The sequence below is a fragment of the Pleurodeles waltl genome, chromosome 9 (assembly GCF_031143425.1).
Source record: "Pleurodeles waltl isolate 20211129_DDA chromosome 9, aPleWal1.hap1.20221129, whole genome shotgun sequence".
NCBI lineage: Eukaryota > Metazoa > Chordata > Amphibia > Caudata > Salamandridae > Pleurodeles > Pleurodeles waltl.
Genome location: NC_090448.1, coordinates 997,657,117 through 997,677,857, shown reverse-complemented (window position 1 = coordinate 997,677,857; position 20,741 = coordinate 997,657,117). Strand labels below are relative to the sequence as shown.

The window sequence follows — 20,741 nt, the reverse complement described above, 5'->3', positions numbered from 1 at the left end:
ACATTCCACCAAAAAAAAGCAAATGTTCAAAGGTCACCTCAAGTTCTAGAATAAGTCATATACTTCTAAGGAAAGGAGCTATAGAGTCATATGAAAGGAGTACATTGAAGGTGTCTACTCTCTATCCTAATACCAAAGCGAGACTTCACTGTAAGGCCTATAATGAACATGGAGTTCTTAAAAACATACTAATTCAAGAAGGCAGCATTACAGATGTAATCCCAATGCTAGAATAGGTAGACTATATGGCTAGTTTAGATCTAAAAGAAGCCCACTTCTGTGAACAAATGTTTCTAAAAGTGCCTCAGGTACACAATGAGGATGTTCATTATCATGCAGAGTCTTGAATTTTGGGATAAACTCCGCACTGTGTTCTTGCCAAATTTCGAAAAGTGGTTGCAGTTTATCTGAGAGAGCAGATAAGTCTACCATTATCTAGATGACTGGCAAGTTAAGGCAGCCTCCTTCCGGCAATGCCAGAAAAGTATAAACCAGATGATGGGCACATTGTCATATTGGGTTTAACAGTGAACATTTTAGAAGCCATCATTTAACCAATTGAAAAAAGAGGGTGTTGAAATATACTCTGTAAAAACAAGATTTATACATTTGAGCTTTGACACTGAGCAAAGCACTCCACCTTTATCAGATGTCTTTCTCTCACGGTGATGACCTTGATGAGAATGTTGGTAATGATGGCACAAAGCATTATTTGGGTAAGTTTTACCATATTATACACAAGACCCTTATAAGAGTGATTCATGAACTAACAGGCGCAAGTGTCAGTGGACTGGGAAGATCTTGTGGTTGTCACAAGTAAACTGGCAGACCTAATGTGCATGATACAGAACATGACACAAGCAAGGCAGACCTTAGACAGCCAATGCTCAGAGTGATGGTTTCTCCAGATTAACCACTCAGTGGATGGGGATACTTACAAAGAGAATCTGAATTTCAGGGGGACACATGACACTAGAAGCAGTCAAATTTATATACATGTTATAGAACTGAAAACTTTTTCTACAGTGTACCACATTTGCAGAAGGACACACATGTTCTACTTAAGTACCAGAAATCTGCAGATGGGTCATTCAGAAAGACCTTTTGGTTGCAAACCACTTACCAGGATAATAATTAGCATCAGCCAAGTTCAACTATCAAGAAGAAATATCGCAATACTTGGAGCTAAACCAGAAAGTAATACGCATCATCTTTTAGGCTCGAGGTAAATCAGACCTAGAAGTGTTTGCACCACAGGCAAATGCAAACACTTAAAGCAGTTTTTAATGCAGTTAAATGGACAAACCCTGGTGCACATTTAAAAAAATTGAAATGGGACTTAACAGGGACCATAAGATAATTAAGTACAAAGCCTTTCTGCTTTTACGTGATCAGCCATTTTTATTCAGATCACCTGTTTTGTTTTTTTTTCTTTTCAAGGGCTAACCGTTATGTTCCGGCCATTGCCATTTGTGATGCCTCAGTGCCACTTCAATTTGGTTCTTAGTATCCTCATGTGCCCTGCTTCAACCTATGTATAGCTGTTCTCTGCACCTGCTTACACTGAAAACGACATTGCTGATTGATTGCATTGGCTTGTTGTGCGAGTGATTTACAGGCATTGTGCGTTCAGCCGCCTTTACACTACCTTCTTTCCAGGCAAGCTACTCCTCAGGACGTAAACTGTACTCTCTGAAAGGTTGTTGCACCTTTCAACATTGGGCAATCTTTTCAGCCTGCCAGCTTTCTGTATCCCGCCTCATCCTTCTAAAGAGGGAGAAACATTTCATCGTCTTGACCAAAAGAGAGCCCTAAGCATTTACATTGATCGTACCATAGAACATCAGTGGATACTTAAATATTTGTAGGGTTCTCTGGGGTGAAAAAGAAGGCTATTGAAAAAAGAATCATCGCCAATTGGATTGTCTTGTGCATCAAAATCTGTTATGGACCGGACAAGAAGCTGCTTCAAGAAGGACCACATTCTCATTCAACCAGAGTAAAGGCTACTACCAACCTCACTGGGGTGCAATGTGGCAATCTTGGAAACTCATCAGGCTGTTATGTAGGTGTCTTGCCAGATGTTCATTAAGCATCTGATCGAGACTTCTAGCTGCAGATTCCTTACGTTTGCTTGAGCTATACTCGTGTGCGGGGTCCGATGGCTTCGTTTGGTCCCAAAAGTGATGTCGCAGTCACCTATATAAGTGCCACCCAGGCACGCGGACGTCTGTTCTTTTTCTTTCCATGCAAGTTAGCGCTGATCCAGAGAAGTCCTGCCTCTCTTTTTGACAAGTTTTTTTCAACTTTATTGGCTATTTTTCAAAGTGTTAAAGGATGTCTCCTAGGAAGGCTGATTTCAAGCCATGTGGCGCCTGTCACTGTGCCATGTCAGTAACAGACCCACACTTGTTGTGCTTATGGTGTCTGGAGCGTGACCATGACTTGAAGTTTTGCTCGGACAGCCGGGCTGTGGCACTGAAAGATTGAGGGAGTGGTCCCTAAAGCTGCTTTTGTGGCCTGCCAGTCGATGCAGGTTAGCGCAACTCCTAGGAGGTGCCAGTCCTGATTGTGAAGAAGGTTGCAGGGTTTGCCCTAGGAGCCCCAAGTCCTGTTTCATGCACTTTAGGCCCACAGGACACTCAGGGAAGGGTCACAAGAAGAAAAAAGTCAGAGAGCTTTTAGATCACCTCGTCCGTCGGCCAACGTGACGTGTGAGGAACATCTGTTTTTCCAGGCAGGATTCTGCGGAGCTGTTGCCAGGTCAGACTCCACGCCTCCCCCCATTTCTGGGAGCTGGAGCGACCACTATCAAAGGACTTTTACGAGGCCATGTACCACGTATTCAAGTGGGCCGATTCCTCGGAGCGCCTTAGGGGTCGGAGAAGGACCACATCAGATTCCACGCCGATGGCTCCAATTTGGTATCATGGATCTGATCTCAGATCCGGATCGGCGCCGGTTGTGGTAACATGACTGTCTCCGATGCTCCTGGCACCGACCGGCAGCACCAGCCCCATTCTCATTCCCAACTGAGTTGGAACGGCATTGCTCAATGTTGGCAGGATCCATTAGTCCTTGGTCATTGCCGGAGCATTTTCTGGAGCAGCCAGGCATGGAGGAAGAGTGGAGGGTGGAGGGGGGGTCACAAGTCCCTTTAGAATGCCAGTTAGAGAACCTCAACTTCATTAGTCTTAGTGAACACTGCATACCTGTTTGTGAACACTGCATGGCTGTTGGGCCGTTATTGCGATAACTTATGGGATTCGGATGCGCAAGTGCTACCACGGGTCCTGGAGGAGGCTCGGGCCATCCTCTCCCAAGCAGTGAAAGATGGGAGAAATTCCGCCAAGTTCACTGTTAGGTGCGATTTGGACACAACTGACTTGCTGGGCTGATCTGTTTCCTCCACAGTGGCCAGAACATCTGGCTTTTCGGGTGATGTCCAAGCCAATCTCATGGATATGCCCTTCACTAGGACTTGTCTCTTTGGAGAAAAGACACTGGAGCACTTAAAGGACATGTGGGCTATAGCCAAGTCCATGGGCCTCTCAGTGACCTCTCACCCACAGGCTGCCTTTCTTGGCTACGGAAGGGGTGTGCCACCGCACAAGCACTATGCCAGCCACCATCATGCGTAAGCTACCCAAGCTGTGCAAGGATGTGGTGCATTCCCACTCTCGTAGCCAGTTGCCCACCAGCAACCATCTCCAACCCCCCCCTACCCCCTCCCCCCCCCCCCCACCCAAAAGCAGCTGCAGCCTCTAAGCCCCTCTATGTTGGTTCTGCAAGGCCATGGGTGCTCAGAGGGAGAATCCAACATTATCTCTTCCACTGGCAGCCCTTTACATCGGCCAAATGGGTCTTGCAGATCATGCAGAGGAGCTACTCCCTCACTTTCAATCTTTCCCTCCCCCAACACAAGAAAGGCTGGCAGAGGATCAACTGTCTTTTTTCCGAGAGAAAGTTATAGCTCTCGTGGTCAAGGGAGCTGTAGAGAGGGATCCAATATCCGAAGTAGGCAGTGGTGGTTTTTCACGCTATTTTCTGATTCCCAAAAAGAGGAAGGCTTTTTGCATTGTTCTAGACCTCCAAATTGTCAGTGTCTTTGTCAAAGTTCTAGATGCTCTCTTTGGCTCAGGTCTTCTCTGCCCAAGACCAGGGAGGTGGGTTGGTATCCTTCCTGTCCACAGATGTTACCTGTGGTTTAAGGTAGGCCACAGCACTTTCAGTTCACCGTACTCCCCTTTGGCCTTACCATTTCCCCTAGGGTGTTCACCATGGTGATGCCGGTGGTCGCAGCTCATCTGCACAGATCAGGGGGTTCAGTCTTCTCCTACCTCGACTGGCTGTTGAAGGCAGACTCACCCCAGGCTTTCTCCCACCTTCCGACTACAGCAGACCTCATGCATTTGCTGGAGTTCACTATAAACGTGCCAACGTCACACCTGGTTCCCTCTCAGATGCTTCCTTTCATCAGAGCAGTTCTCGGCACAGTGCTGTTTGGGGCATATCCTGCCGAGCAGGGAGTCCAGCATATTCAGGCTATGATACTGATGTTTCAGTCTCTGTCCTAGATTTCAGTGGGAGTAACTCTGAGGCTGCAGGGCTACATGGCCTCCTGCAGGTGAATCATGCCAGATGGCAAATGCAGGCTCTGCAGTGGGATCTTAAGTTCCAGTGGGACCAGCTTTGGGGGAATCTCCTCGACATGGTCCAGATCTCGGAGGGAATTGCAAAAGACCTGCAGTGGTGGCTGATGGACTGCAATTGGGTCAAAGGTGGGCTCTCCCTTCCCCAGCCTGATCTGACAGTAGTGACAGATGTGTCACTCCTGGGATGGGGCAGCCATCTGGGAGAGGTGGCGATCAGAGTATTCTGATCTTAGGCAGAATCCAGACTCCACATCAACTTGCTGGAGCTCCGTGCGATCCAGCTACATTGAAAGCATTTCTTCCCTCTGTCAAGGGGGGAAGTTGGTGCAGGTTTTAACGCACAACACCACTGGCATGTGATACTGCCACAAGCGGGGCAGGGTGGGATTGGGGATACTCTGTCAAGTGGCTCTGAATCTTTGGACATGGCTGGAATAGCAGGGCAAAACCCTGGTGGTTCAACACTTGGGAAGTTCTCTGAACACCAGGGTGGACAAGCTCAACCCTCGATGTCTAGCGAGCCACAAGTGGCGTCTCCATTTGGAGGAGGCACGAGGACACTTTCAGCAGTGGGGAGAGCCTTGGTTAGATCTATTCATCTCTGAAGAGAATGTGCCGTGTCAGCAGTTTTGCACGTTAGAGTTTCCAAGGCGGCTTTCGCTCTGAAGTGCTTTTCTTTCAGGCCTGCCCGTACCACTTCTTTCCAGAGTTCTCAAGAAGATCAAGAGTGATCAGGCCCAAGTTATCCTTGTGGTTCCTGACTGGGCATGGAGACTCTGGTATCTTGAGCTTCTGAAAATGAGCATGGACCTTCCAATTGGTCTGCCCCTTCTGTTGCAACATCGGCGGAGGGTTCTGCATCCAAATCTGTCAGTTCTCTGCCTCCTTGCTTGGAGATTGAGCAGCAACAGTTGATAGCTCTTTTTCCTGGTGTCTATAACGTTATCTTGGCAGCCAGGCATTCCTCCTCGAAAATGGTATATGTCTGCTGATGGCAATTTTTTTTATAATATTGTACAAGTCTATCGACCCTCCTTCTGCCTCTCTTAATCTGATATCCTTCTCTTCGTTCTTACCTTTGCCCAGCAGGGCTCTGCTCCGGGCACTCATACGGGTTTTCTCTCTGCTCTGTCCACTTTCCTGCAGCTGCCTGACCAACCCTCTTTACAATAGGGGACTTAAAAAACAAACAAATATATAGGTTTCTCAAAGGGTTTGTGCATATGTTTCCCCCTACGCCCTTTATCATGCCTCAGTGGGATATTTAGTTCTCACATACCTCATGTGTGCTCCCTTTGAGCTGCTGCAGAATTCTCCCCTCCGGCTGCTTACCATCAAGACAGCTTTCCTAGTGGCAAAAACATCTGCCCGGAGGGTGAGTGAGCTGTAGCCCTTATCATCCAAGCCTCCATTTCTTACTGTGTTCCCTGGCAAAGTGGTGCTTCGCACTCTGGCCTCTCTCCACCCCCCCACCCCACAGCAACGTGGGTGTCCCTGCACATGTTTGCCAAACACTACTGCCTGGACAGTGTGGTCCGCAGGGACAGGCATTTCGCCCGTTCGGTCCTGCAGGACTTTCTAGTTTAGAAAATTTGTCCACAGCCCACCACCAGGAGGATATGGCTTGGGTATCTATTCAGAGGTAAATAATCTGCAGTTTGTTTCTATCAGATGAATAAGCTACTTAACTTCGGTAATGTGTTATCTGGTAGACTGTCCAATTGCAGATTCCTTGCACCCACACATGCCTCTCAGCGCTATGGACAGATTTCTAGGGATATTCACTTTCAGGGCCCTAGCTTGGTCACACATTTGTCAGTTCACTTCATGGTTCTTGGCATGGAAAGTCATGAAAATTAACTGACGTCCATGTACCACCTTTGTAGGTCACTGCGACGTCACTTCCGAGCCAAGTAGAATTAAACGAAGCCACCTGACTGCACGCAGGGGTTACTGCTCATGCAAAGTTTCCATATCCAGTCCGATGCCTGGGAAATTCAAAGGTAAGCAATCTGCAGCTAGATATTGGGCATCATTATGACCCTGGGGGCTGGCGGTAAGCCTCCACCATACCACCAGGCTTCTGCCTGGCGGTCATAATCCCCAACCACCAGCCTGTGCAGGGGCCCCCAGGCACACAGCCCCATCGCGCATTTCACTGCCAGAATTTCAGGCAGTGAAATGCACGACAGGTGCTGCTCCACATCAACATTGCCGCCGGCTCTATTATGAGCCGGCGGCAATGTTGATGTGACTTTTCTGCCGGGCCAGCAGAAAAGTCCAAATAGGGAGCCACATATACTGCCAGTGCTGGCGGTATAGTGGCGCCCACGGCCTCGGCGGTCTTTCTGAAAGACTGCCGAAGTCCTAATGAGGGCCATAGTCTCTACCAGATAATGTGTTACTGAAGGTAAGTAACTTGTTCACTAGTGCCTGAATAGCCAGGTCCACAGGAGGAGAATTATCTGCTCTGTCCTCCAGAATTTCCTGGTCCGAACCATGCCACAGACTCAACCTGGGGTGGCACTACTTTGGTATCAGTTCTCAAGTTGAGGAATTTGCTGTAGCAATCCCAAGGTGCTCTCTTAGCAGGTAGTGTGGTTGAGCAGCCTTAGGTTTACCATAAAGGAGTGTTAAACATTTACCATAGGCATATAGCCAATAAACGAGAGACACAGCTCAGTAAGGGACACACCAGTTTATAAAAATAACAAGTATCTTTATATATGTTTAGGCACCAGAATCAATACGATCAGGTAAGTATATTTTGCAATAGAAATTATCACAGGTTTGAAAAGTTGATACTTACTGCAATTTTTGAAGCTGCAATGTTTCCCTATGGGAGAGAAAAAATATATGGCAAACAGGTACTTCACCGCAACTTACAGGACCAATCTTCCAGACTTAAGGTGAGTATAGGGCAGGGTTCTAGGCCTCACCAACAAGTCACCGCAGGTGCAGTGGTTCAGTTCAGCGTCAGGTGCCCCGTGGAAGTCAGTGGGGGATCAGTTCGGTCAAAAAGATGCTGCAAGTATGGACTGGGGGGGGCAAGTCTGGGTGAATCGCCAAATGGGCTCAGTTCCTGCGATGCTCAGGGGCAAAAGGACATCAGTGGTCCTTTTCTCCTCAGTCTGAGGTGTCCGGGTGTAAAGCTTTCTTGGAACAATGGTTTCCATCACCGGTGGCAGTCATGGTAGGGGGGGGGGCCTACAGAAGAGGATGCAGGCATAGACTGGAGGTCCAGTCTGACCAAACAAGTGGGCTCATGTCTCACAAGGCTCGGGGACACCAGTGATCCTCTTCTTGGTCTTGGGCGACTGGGTGCAGAGGTGCAGTGGACCATCTGGTTTCAGTCGCCAAAGGCGGTTGCTGTTGAGGGGACCTGCAGAAAGAGGCTACAGGTGTCGTCCGAAAGTTTACAGTTGGTGAATTCAAGATGGGTTTAGTCTCTGGAGGGCCTGGGAACCACAGACACCATTGGCCTACTTCAGCTCGGGATAGGAGGCTCGAGTGCAGTGGTTCTCTCCAGTGTTGGGTTTTGGTGGTCCTGGGTCCTCTCAGTTTTCTTTGGGTTACCTGCAAAATGCAGGGGAGCAACTCAGCAGGCTGGCAGGTATGGCACAGTCAGTCACCGGTCTCTGGTTTTTACGGATTCATCTTGCCGGTGTCGTTCTTCTTTCAAGTCAGCAGGATCTGATTTTCTGGTGCCAGGGGCTGCCCTAAATACAGAATTTAGGTGTGTCAGGAGAGTGTAGGGTGGTAGTAGCCAATGGGCTATGTACTCCTGGCGTCACTATCCCCCTCTCCCATATGACCACTTCCTTTGGGAAGTGGGCATAACCCTGTCCCATATTCCTAGTTCTGCCATCACCAAGATGGAAGACTTTCAAATTTGGTCTCCACATCAGGCAGCTCACCTTAGGGCTGGGACTGACTTGAGGGGTCTGTGACTACTAAAATAACTTCCCTGATCACTCACTGTCTGAGAATCAACTGACATAGCAGGAGCATATCTGCTCTTGTAGATATGTCTACACACATGTAATGTAATAACCCTTCTTAAGGGCTGAAAGGCCTTCTGTAGGGGTGACTCACATGTATTGCATGGAGTTAGTGAGCATGGCATACAGGCTGTGTGCCATGTCCTGTTTTCACTTTTAGCTGCACCAAGAACACGCAGCCTGCAATGGCAGCTTGCATGTGCTAGGTGAGGGGTTCCTGTGGGTGGCACAATACATGCTGTAGCCATTGGAGATACCCTTTGCTACCCATGCCCTTGGTGCCTGGGGTGTCATTTACTAGGAACTTACAGGTGTGCCAAAGGTATTGCTAATTGGGGAACAGTTGTACAGTGTAGGGAAAGAGATCTGGCACCGGGGACCTAGATAGCAGGAACCCAATGCACTTTCAGTCAAAATTGCATCCATTATCAGGCAAAATGTGGGGATGAGCATGACAAAAAGGGGTGCTTTCCTATGGTTACCTATTGTCATTGCTCTTTCCGGTGGATACTCTAACTGCAGGTTCCTCGCTGACTCACCCACATCTCCCCATTCTGTGGAACGGACTCACCTAGTCCCTACTTAATAAGATTTCAGTCCTGAAATATGCACACTTGCACAATCTGATTATTAAAGGTTCTGCGTACAATAGCTCAGACAAATATCTGAAAGAAATTGATGTCAATGCGCAGACATAGTGGCTATGTAGGGCCTCCAACATTACATCCAGGTGGCGAGGGCTCTGACACGAAGCTGCATGATGCCGCTTACCTGCACGCAGAGAAATTGCTAAGAAAATTCTCAGGATGCAGTCTGGGACTAAGTGAGGAATCTGCAGTTAGAGTATTCACCAGAAAAGGGCTACTAAAGGTAAGTAGCTTGTTCTTGCAACCACCTACACCTCACACCCGGCTCAACATGTGGCCATTATTGGTACATATTTCATGCACAGCTTATGAATCTAAATGTTCATGCTGCAGTGGCGAGATAAGGCTTTCCCTGAAGATATCATGGTAAGGTAATGTGCGTGTGTTCGCTAAATTTGACATAACGCCTCTAATCTATCAAGTATGAAAACATTCAGCTATGTGAACATATAAAATAAGGGGTTGGTCTACTCTAGCAGTTTATAATCGTTGCTGTCTGTCATGCTGGGTGCAGAAACTTTTAACCAATGTAGGAGTTCTCCTTTTCGATTGGGTGCTTTTCAATTTCCTTTGTTGAATAGATTTGTGGGAAAAACACTTGATGAAAAGTTCCTTATTGAGTAGCAGGAAGCATAATTGGTGGAGGTTCCATGTGTTTATTCTCGTCTCCCAACACCTTATCCTTGTGTCTGAATGTTTGGAAATTTAAGCTTAAGGACTGGAGAACATGGGCAGCACAGAACCATTTTTTAAAAATCTTCAAGGGAAGATTCTGTGATGGGTAAGATGTGATTTGTAGGTCCCTGAAGAATAACTTATGAGGGAGCCATCATTGCTTCTTTTTTCACAAGGTTACTTGAGTAAAGAATATACTGTTTTTTTTTTTAAGTAACTTACATGTATTTTGTTTTTTTTTATTTACATTCATTACAGATTCCAAGGAGGCAAGAAAGAAGAACTGATTGGAATTACCTATAACAGGTTGATAAGGATGGATGCTAGTACAGGAGATGCAATTAAAACGTGGCGATTCAGTAACATGAAGCAATGGAATGTCAACTGGGAAATAAAAATGGTACTTTACTATTACATTTTAAATACATGTTAGTAATGTGACGGTATTTAAAGAACAATCCCTTTGGTGGTGTGTGGACATTCATTCTGTCATGTTTGAAGATGTGGGGCTGTTCTTAGATTGGGCCCACACGTGATCAAAGAATTGGCAGTTTTCCAACTTAATCTCCTGATTTATTTTCCAAAACTTTCCTTCTACTGAAAAGGGCAACAATGTGTTTTTTAGGAGTGACTGAAGTACAGTGGATAATATGCAAACCTCATTGCCCTTTCAGCAAGCATTAACCATTTCATGGGAGTACCTTATCACTTTCTACATTGAACCTGAGTGCACCAATAGAAAACAAAACAATTTAGTTTGTATTTCATGGATCCTCTCCAAATTCTGTGTAATTTTCTGATAGTCCTAAAAAGTTGACTCTTCCTATGATTACATTAAATCCCGCAGCTCAGTTTTTAAATTTCAGTTAAACCAAGTAAACCGAAAACATGCCAGAAGGCAGGGGTTACTGCTTTTAACCAATTAAACAAAATAAAGGACCAGACAGTACATTTACTTGAAAATGCTCATTTAAACCACAGTGTATTGAACGCAAAAAAGCAAACGTGGAATGGCGCCCCAATTGCAAAGCAAACTCTGAGTGGTGCCAAGCATACACTTTTAAATATAAACCATGCCAAAAAGGCAATTTTATATTTCTCTGCTCTGAGGAAGATCCTGTACACCATTCTTTTCTTTAAAGCTGTTTTTGGCTTCTACCAACATTTTGCAGGGGTTAAAGGTGCAAGTTTGAGGGGGGGTGTTAATTGTTATTCAAATTCTATGGAGATTTCTTTTCTAATGAGTGTAAAAACTGTTGGTTTTCCCTGACTTGTTCTGGTTGTGTTCCACTTACCAGCGTTTATAGTCACCATGCTGGCACTTTTTGATACATGCTCAGCCGTTGCAGGTAAGATGTTGAGGTATGCTAACCACAATATGTGCCTGGTTCTTCTGGACTCTCTCTCCATCAACGTCTGTGGAATTTGGCAGAAAATGTTGCATAGGAAACTAAGGGCTAAGGAAGTGGTTCACCTCTGGGCAAAAAAGGGGGAATTGGACATCGCCCCTCTGAAGCAGAAGTGGCTGCTGCAGAAGACAAAGTAGATTGAATTTACCTGATGACTATATGGTGCCACCCTCTTTTCCTCTCATGTTACTTTTGTCACCTTTGTAGGTACTAGTCACTGGCAATCCCAGTCAAGGTGCTTGACCCTGAGAGGCAGGGGTTTAATGTCTAGGCATGCTCAATCATTAATATTGAGAGGTTCAGACATCTTACTTGGCATGGAGGGACATTTTGATGTTGAGGGAGGTGGGGGGGGGAGAGCAGGGATGACTCGCCCAAACAATCTCCCACTTTGGACAAACCTGAGTAGCCTTCACCTCATGAAGGGTTTCTATCTTCCTCACCCTCTTATCTGGTTGTGAAGATCTAGAAGTGATTCTCTTTGGGAGATGACTGGACTCTTTCTTCTGCACAAAGTTCTCTGAAGAGAATTCTTCCACAACATCCTGCTGTAGCCTTCGTAAGTTCCAGGTCATCTGTAGACTGAACAACCTATCATCCAATACAACCTGGTCGGATAGGTATAAAGTCTCCAAGTGAATTGTTTTGCAAGTCCAGAGATGTCACTACCTATACCTTCAGATAAGAGGTATAAAGAAAAGGAAATTTTTGACAGACAGGTAGCCTGTTGGTCCCCGATCTTCTTCTCTCAGCCCAAGTAGAGTCAAATGGTGCAACTCTTCACCTCATGAGTCAGACTTATACGGGTTGTCTTCTCTCACCAGTATTTGTGGAGTTTATTGTATCTAGGATTTCTCCTATTGATGGTCTGGTGGCTTTTAAAGAGTTCCTCAACAGAGCTGAAGAAAGTTTAATTTGCGGACCACAGTACCGAAGGTCAGCAGCTCTGCTATATTTTACAGACCGTTAAAACAAAAATACTCTAGTTCTGCTTGTTTCTGATCTGCAAGAGCCTATGATGGATACCTTTGTGAATCACCTCTTTGGGGGGGGGGGGGGGGGGGTGGGGGGGTCTATAAAATATTGTCTACAGAATAAATTTAGATCCGACCAGAATACTAAATTCATGAAGGCAGTTGTTCCAGACCAAGAAATGTGGCTGGCTTGACTACCAGAGAAGGTTAGCACATGGGTTGTAATGACCATGCCAGACTACCTTTAGTAGAATAAATGCAGCTATTTGTTATGTTATAGGTGTTTGTAAACTGCCTTATTACTCAGGAGAGAAGATGGCTGTTGCGGGTGCCAATCTGGTCATGCCATTTCCTCTGTACTTTTGAGCTGCTATGACGTCTCTGTGGAGCACAGTAATGTCAGTGTGATTTCCAAAGGAGAAAAGCAAGGATTCTATAGACTTTAGCCAAGGACGGAATGCCAGTCTGTCATTTTTCACACACCATGCCATTCTAGAGGCCCACCTTATGCAAATCAGTACCATCCCAGCTCCTACATGGAACAGTCTATCCTAAACTGCCAGGCAAGGTGCCCTCCAGAAGGGATAACAATCAACCCCAGACCAGTTTCAACCTTCTTAGGTCTCGAGTGAGATCTAGCTTGAGTTCTATGGCACAGGGAGCTCAGGACCCATGTCTGAGAACACTTGTCATACTTCGGGTGTAAACTGCACCACCAACAACAAGATGATGAATGGAATGCTTGAATTAATCTTGGCCACTGGCAGTCACTCAGTGCGGCATTCCAGTCCATTGTTTTTCTCCTTGATGGTCTCCTCATGTGAGGTGAACGATGCAAGGAAAGCCTTTAAATGGAACATCTCTATTAGGCCCTCAATCAGATGAGCAAATTAAAAAAATAGAGGAAGAAGTTCTAAAGTCCGTTGGCTGGGAGCAGTTTTCCAAAGTTGCAGTTTTAAATCCTCCCATAAAGAAATAAAACACTCTTGCATCTTGTTTTGGAAGCTAGAGAAGAAAAAACAGCCCCAGCAGTCATTTCAGAAGCAAGTCTTTCCTGGGTAGTAGCAGTGGCCAGCACTCTTCCACCACTGTAGCATAGGCTTTAGGAAAACAATCCATTGCCTGTCCTTCACTAGCAAGCACACTCTGGAGGCAATGGTAGCTTTCTCTGGGCAACATAACTCCCCGGTGGCTCTCCTTCACCCATAGCAGTCCCTGTAGAAGATACACAGATGACTTATTTTGATCTGGAGTAGAAAGGCAATAAGGAACAGTTTAAATGCCCATGTGCTTGGGTAAGTTGGTATACGAAGTCCACACATGATGATGGACATGTATCATGCCCCTCTGTAGGAGGTTGCACTGCATGACACACACTTCCCCTATTGACCTTGCGCACCTCCAGCACAGGAAAACTCAGATTTTTCTGTACCCATGTTTGCACTCTCTCTGCCTAGCTTATACTGAAAATCATTAGAATTGCATATTTTACTTTCTTACTGAAGCAATCATATGAGAGCCCACAGTGATGGCGTCCCATATGAATTTGGTCTGTGTGTTTACAGAAATTGTAAGTGGAACAATAACTATTTCAAAGAAGCTGGCAATTTTTACAAGAAAATGAAAGTAATAGTGAATAACCTCAACATTTCACTAACTGGAAGGAATCGAGTAACTTTTGCCACTGTGACATCCTTATCCCATCACAGATTGGAATAGAAAATTAGATGTTCCCTTGCATTACTGCGTTCAGTCCTAGCTCTTACAAGGTTAGGAAGATTATTTAAAAAATGGCTTCATTGGAAACACGAGACTTGGTTCCTGGTCCCCCATTGTTTTCATTTAAGAAGGATGGGAATATCTGTGACCATCTGGTGAAAGGCAACAACTGGACTAACCGCTTAGTCTCCGCATTAACTGCACTTGGCTTTGCCTCATCTGCAAGGAGTCTCTTCTGATTTGACATCTCATTTTTCAACCTAGTCTTTGAGTCCAACTTCGAATAAAATAATATAGTATTTATCTAAGCCACATCATCCATTCACTCTGGATCTGTGTCCACTGCCTTGCAGGCCAGTAAGGTCAATCAGCTCTTTTGAGAATCCAGTTCAGTTTTCCTTGTAACCTCTGCCTCTACCTGATGGTATCCAGAACAATTTCAATATCTCTGCTATGCAGTAGAAAGCCATCTCTGAAATCATCTCACAGCGCTCCAGCCTCCTCCAATCGTACTTCTGAGAAAGATTCAGATTTCCTCCAGGATCTCCTTTTTTTGGTTTTGACTACTTCGTGCAGGTACGGTCAGCTATAACCAAAAAAAAATTAAAATAAAAAACTTAAACCAGCTTAGTCCTCCCGTTACTTACCAATGTTTAGCACTGATTGGATTCCACGTCACTTTTTTTCCTTACTTCTTTCTGGCCATGCCTCCTGATTCCTGTAAGCTGCTGACCAGGTCCTGCATTCTTGGGGTTTTTGTCCCTGTTGTGGAGAGCATGGTCTTGTTGCAGCTTCCTGTTTGCAGCCAGTGTCCTTCCACTGCTCCAGTTACCCTCCTTTTTTTTTTTTTTTTTTTTAACTGTCATGTGCTCTATAAGAATAAATGACATTGTACGATCTCCCCGCCTGTTGCTACTCACTCGTCCTTCCCCCACAGCCACCTATGTTGCTACCATCTATTCTCTTGCTGTCTGTTTCCCACTTCGCCTGCTGTCAGTTGTTTCTTCACCTTTGTCCTCCATCATGTTCTGGTCTGTTTTATACATGTTGTACAGTAGCACTGGCTGTTATGCAACATGACTTAAAGTGGGTGCAGGGGGAGTGTTATGATGCAATCAGTACTGACTGATGTGCAACATCTCTAAAACAACATTGACAAAACCAGTAGAACTTGCAGAAGTGAAACCTATTGGCTTTGTCAATGTTTGTTTAGATGATGACTTTTTTTTTTTTTTATAGTCTGACTTTGTCAGCCACATCCCAATCTCGTGTCTCACCCACCAATGACATTACAACCTTTCACGAGGCCCTATCCAAGGGGGCAGCTAAACTGAATATTTCTCTAGAGGTTCCGCAGTTGACCATTTCTGTGATTGTAGATTCTTTGCAGCTGAGAGCTGCTACGAAACTCTTCTGCCTTTAATACCTATTTTGCTTGCCATTGCAGAGAGTTTCTATCTGCTGCTATTATTAAAGCTGTCATATACCACGCCTCTTGCGAAAATACAGGGTGCCACAACAGGATCCAGACCTTCCTAAAACCTGAACAGTAACCCAATTCCCTTTTGCCAACCTGTGATAGTGAGCTTCATGAGGATGTGGCACACTTGAACACTGGAAGCTGCTCCATCAGAGCAGGAAAGCAACTGTGTGGATGCTACTGCCAAAACATCAGCAACAGGACTTCTTTGAAATGCTGCATGAAAGCTCTTTTAACCAAATTATAATTGCAGCAGCAGAATTGGCAGCTTCTGGGTACTGTCATGTGTACCTATTTGCAGATCCTTCCGACTCCGCCTTACCACCTCCTAGCTGAAGGTGCACCTAAATATTATGAACCACCTGTTATGGCAATACACGGAGGAAGACATGTTAAAAATGGAGAACAAAGCAAAGATTCTGAACGCCTTGGGCCTTGCTATAAGAAAGTTGTTCTAAGAACACTTTATAGCAAAGATGGGAGGTATTACCAACGCAGTAGTCAGTCTCCTTGCTGGCTTTTTTAATTACAGCATTTATACTCCCTAAAACAGAGAAGATCATCAATTTAAAGTGTCATCAACTAATCCACCCACCTCCAGAGAAAGGTGTTCCTCTGGTAACAGAATATAAAATAGTCAATGTCTCACACCCCTCCTCATTTTCCCCACTCCAGTGGAGGAAGCCATATGATTGCATCTGGCAGACTGGACTTTATTTACAGGAGACTCTCAGTGATACTGCGCATGCACATAGTCATTTGTTTTCTCTCTGCTGTCCGCTTCAAGCGTGTTCCTCTCGCTACAGTATTTCCTCAGCTCAGTCTAGTCCGAACTGTTCTTGTCAGTCTTTCTTTCAGCAGCGGTATTGTAAATCGATTGAATTTTCTATATATTTCGCGGTTGGTCCGTAGTTCTGCACGGGAGCTGGCTTACTGTCCTTCAGGGTGTCCGTGCCCGTCACTGGCCTAATCTTCCACGTGGTGTCAGACTATGCAGGGCTAATGGAATGTATTCCATTTTGTTTTGCCCTCAATGCCACGCAACATTTCCCCACACAAACCAACATCTGGTGTGTAATTTCTCTCCCCAGACCACAACTAACAAACCTGCCGTTCCTTTCGCACGACCGAAGAGCTCATAGGTTGGAGATGGCAGACACTTCGGATATCTTCGGGGAAGAACACGCGCAGGAAGAGGCCTTCTTCATCAATGAGTCAGACATCCAATCCGAGATTGAGAGCCTCCTCCATGTAGCCCTTGAGTAGAACAGCCCCTACTCGCCATACAAAGACTTTAAAGAAGCCCCAGAAGCAGGTCGCTGAGCCACCACTACCTTCGGACCATGGTCAGATCTGAAAATCACCTTCAGATGATATCAACCTTCGGCTCGGCAACATCCTAGGCCGCCTTGGGATTATGCAGATCCATTGAACCAAATGATTTGGTACTGAGCAAAAAAACAAAACACTGCAACCACTTCGGAGCCAACAGCATCCACTCAACACAAGACTTTGGCTCCGAAGATTTCAGAACATTGACTCTGCCTTCTAGAGAATCCAGTCATTCCTCCAAAGCAGCTTCACCAGTGAGCCGATCTTAGTAATAACGGACGCTCATCAGTGCCAACTCCATATTCAAAAATTAACAGGGAAAATAATTGCTTCCCCCGTTCCAATTAAAGGGAAGCTCACCTTTTGAAGAGGACTTGTTCAGTGCTGCTCCCTCTAAAAAGTTCTCCAAGAACAAGGCTCCAGTCCGACATCAGCCTTCTCCACCACACTTGCCAGTGCTTCCTTCTACCCCGCCACCATCTCCACAATCCCCTACACCAGTTTTTGAACCACAGTTTTCCACACTGGGCTCACCACCGTCTCAAGGAGATGATTTGGGTGACATGCCAAGGACATAGGCCCAAGAGATTCATACAATCCTGACCCAGTCCTCCAAATGACCCTGACATATTCAGCGCGACCATCACCACCTGAAGGCAAAACATTGTATCAGCAGGTCATAGCAAGGGTAGCCGCATACCACAAAGTCAAGCTGCACACTGACCCTATTGAAGAGGATTTCCTCCCTGACTACCACATATAAAGATTCAGTTTTTACCCATGTTACCCGGCATGCTTAAACATGCCAATGATATTTTTAAAGAACCTGTAGAGTCTCGGATTATCACCCCAAGTGTGGATAAGAAATAAAAGGCGTCACCTACAGACCCTCTGTGTATATGTGCTCGGATCCCTTTGACTCCATAGTCCTCAGTACACCACGAAAATGAGCTGATGGTCAATCCACATGAGATGCGCCTCCTCCTGATATGGAAATTAATTTTATTTATTTTTTAAACTAGATGCAGCAGGAAAAATAATGGCTGCACAAGCTGCCAATCATTGGCGTAGTGCCAATTCACAGGCACTTTTGGCACGATATGACTGGGTGCACTGGGACGAAATGGATGATCTCCTACTGTACATCCCAGAGGGAAATCGTAAAAGGGCACAAGATAGTTTGAGGGTCAAACCATCTCTAATAATTCCATTAGGTGTGCAACTGGTGGCACAGATAACACCAGCATTTGGTATTAACACTAGTATCATTCTACGTAGGCAAGCTTGGCTTAGATGTTCATGATTCAAACCAGAAATACAGCAAGCAGTCCTCCACATGCCTTTTGATAGGGAACACGTATTTGGCCAGGAAGTAGACAACACCATAGAAAAACTTAGACTCAGACAGCAAAGGCCATGGCGCCATTACTCACCACCACACAACATGGTAATTTTCATCTCCCAAAATTCAGGGAAGGCTTCAAACCATCCTCTACCAAGCCCCCCACCTCTCAAAACAAACAAGGCTCATATTTCTACAATAGAGGTTCCTTTAGAGGATCACACAGAAGTGCAAACAACAAAGGCAGAGGAAAGGCATCCACCTCCAGAGGATCTACCTCCACTGCACGCCAGTGACTATTTACACCACCTCACACCTCTTCAGTAGGGGAAAGACTCAAACATTTCTACCCACAATGGTCCGATATCACTTCAGATCAGTGGGTTCTCTCAATTATCTAACATGGTTATTGTCTGGAGCTCACTTCCACAAAACATTCCCCACTAGCACTCCCAAATTCTCACAAGAAGATCTTGCTCTTCTCCAAAAAGAGGTGGAATCCCTTCTAAAAGGGGCTATAGAATCAGTCCCCTTCTCACATGAAGGGTCAGGCGTACACTCCCTATACCTCCTTACACCAAAGGAGGACGGGTCACTCAGGCCAATTTCTAGATCTCAGACCACTAAATCACTACATTCTCTCAGAGCATTCCCATATGGTCACTCTCCAAGATGTCATTCCATTGTTACAACAAGGTGACTTTATGACCGCTTTAGACCTAAAGGATGCATACTTTCATATTCCCATAAATCCAGCACACCACAGATAACTCAGATTTGTCATTGCGGGGAAACATAAGTTCAAGGTTTTACCATTCGGGGTAACAACCGCAGCCAGGGTCTTCACAAAATGTCTAGCAGTAGTTACTGCATACCTCAGGCATTAACACATTCATATTTTCCCTTACTTGGACAATAGGCTCATCAGAGCCAGTACATTCCAACACTGTCAGCGTCGCACTCGGATCACAGTAGACCTCCTTCACACTCTGTGGTTCACTTTCAACTTTCTCAAACCCCATCTCCAACCTTTGCAGATACAGCCTTAATGCTCAGATAGTGGTTAGCATATCCAAGTCCAGCTCAAATTCAGACCTTTCACATTTTGATTTCTCAATTACAGGAAACCCATAGTTATACAGTGAGGACTGTATCTCCCTGCTCTTACACCCTGCCTTCCCTGCCTTTAACTTGGACAGATCATTTCCTTCTATCTTTCTCTTTTCCCTTTAAGGTCATACTAGACCCACATTCCACCTCTTTAACCTCTGGGTGTATCTGGTCAAAGTTGGCTCTTAGGGAGTGGCGTGCTGTTCTCCAAGCTTCCCTTGGGGTCAACAGCTCTCCTGCCTCCGCAGATTTATTTAATGAGTGGATTTCCTCCTCTTTGGATGGTATTCTGCCCATCAAATCAAGAGTCAATAAGCCCTCTCACAAGGCTAAACCTTGGTTCTCTCCTCTTTTATTAGAATTAAGAAAGAAGTGTAAAAAGTTAGAAAGATCCTGGCGAAAGAACTACAGCCCCACCGATAGAGAAGTATATAGGCAATCCATCAGACTTTACCACCAAAATAATAAAGCCGCCCAGTCCACATACTATGGTACAAAAATAGAAAATTCCTCCTGCTCACAGAAGGAAATTTTTCAGATTTTTAAAGAATTAACCACAACCCCTATGCCTGCCCCTCCCACAGAGCCCTCCATTGAATACAGTATTCGCCTGGCATCTTACTTCCACGATAAAGTCATCAAGATATATTCCGGGTTCCCTTCTCCTTCCCTGGAGGCGTCAGAATATCAAACGATGGACCCCGCCTTCTCCGGAAGTGTATTAACTACCTTTGCCCCTCTCACGGATGCTGTGACTACCAACCTCCTTCAAATTAAATCGGGCTCCCCCCTTGATCCCGCCCCTCCTGCCATCCTCTCGCGGGTCTCAGATATTGTTGTTCCTCCTCTTACAAAAATACTGAATCATTCCTTATCCTCAGGTTCTCTCCCTTCATCTTTTAAGCATGCCATCATCAAGCCTCTTTTAAAAAAGCCTAAATTGGATCCTTCTCTGCTGGAGAATTACAGACCCATTGCTCTCCTTCCCATCTCAACAAAAATCTTGGAGAAACATGTTAACTATCAATTAACCAGCTATCTAGAGAGTCATGAACTTCTCCACCCTACTCAAATGGGCTTTAGAGCCCTCCATAGCACGGAGTCAGCCCTCCTTACAGTGACGGAGTCAGCCCGGCAACTTTTGGACCAAGGGGCTTATGTAGCCGTTATTTTACTTGATCTTAGTGCAGCTTTTGATACGGTGGACCACAACCTTCTCTGCTGCAGGCTCTCTGAATTAGGGATAGGAGGTTCAGCATTGTCCTGGCTGTCTGCTTTTGTTAAAGGAAGATCTTTTCAAGTTCTGGATCGTGCCTTTTACTCTGATATTTTTCCATTGACTTGTGGAGTCCCTCAGGGCTCCTCCCTGAGTCCAACTCTTTTCAATGTTTGTTTAT

The 20,741-nt window shown here is 45.5% G+C and overlaps 1 protein-coding gene across 4 annotated transcripts in view; it reads left to right on the top strand.

The window, feature by feature from the left end:
* Positions 1 to 20,741, top strand: part of FERMT2 (FERM domain containing kindlin 2) — a 375,557-nt gene that overhangs the window by 301,223 nt on the left and 53,593 nt on the right. For all 4 annotated transcript variants that reach the window (XM_069208559.1, XM_069208557.1, XM_069208560.1 and 1 more), the window contains one exon: positions 10,237 to 10,378. In XM_069208559.1, coding sequence (XP_069064660.1) covers positions 10,237 to 10,378 — 142 coding nt within the window. The remainder of the gene's footprint in view (positions 1 to 10,236; positions 10,379 to 20,741) is intronic.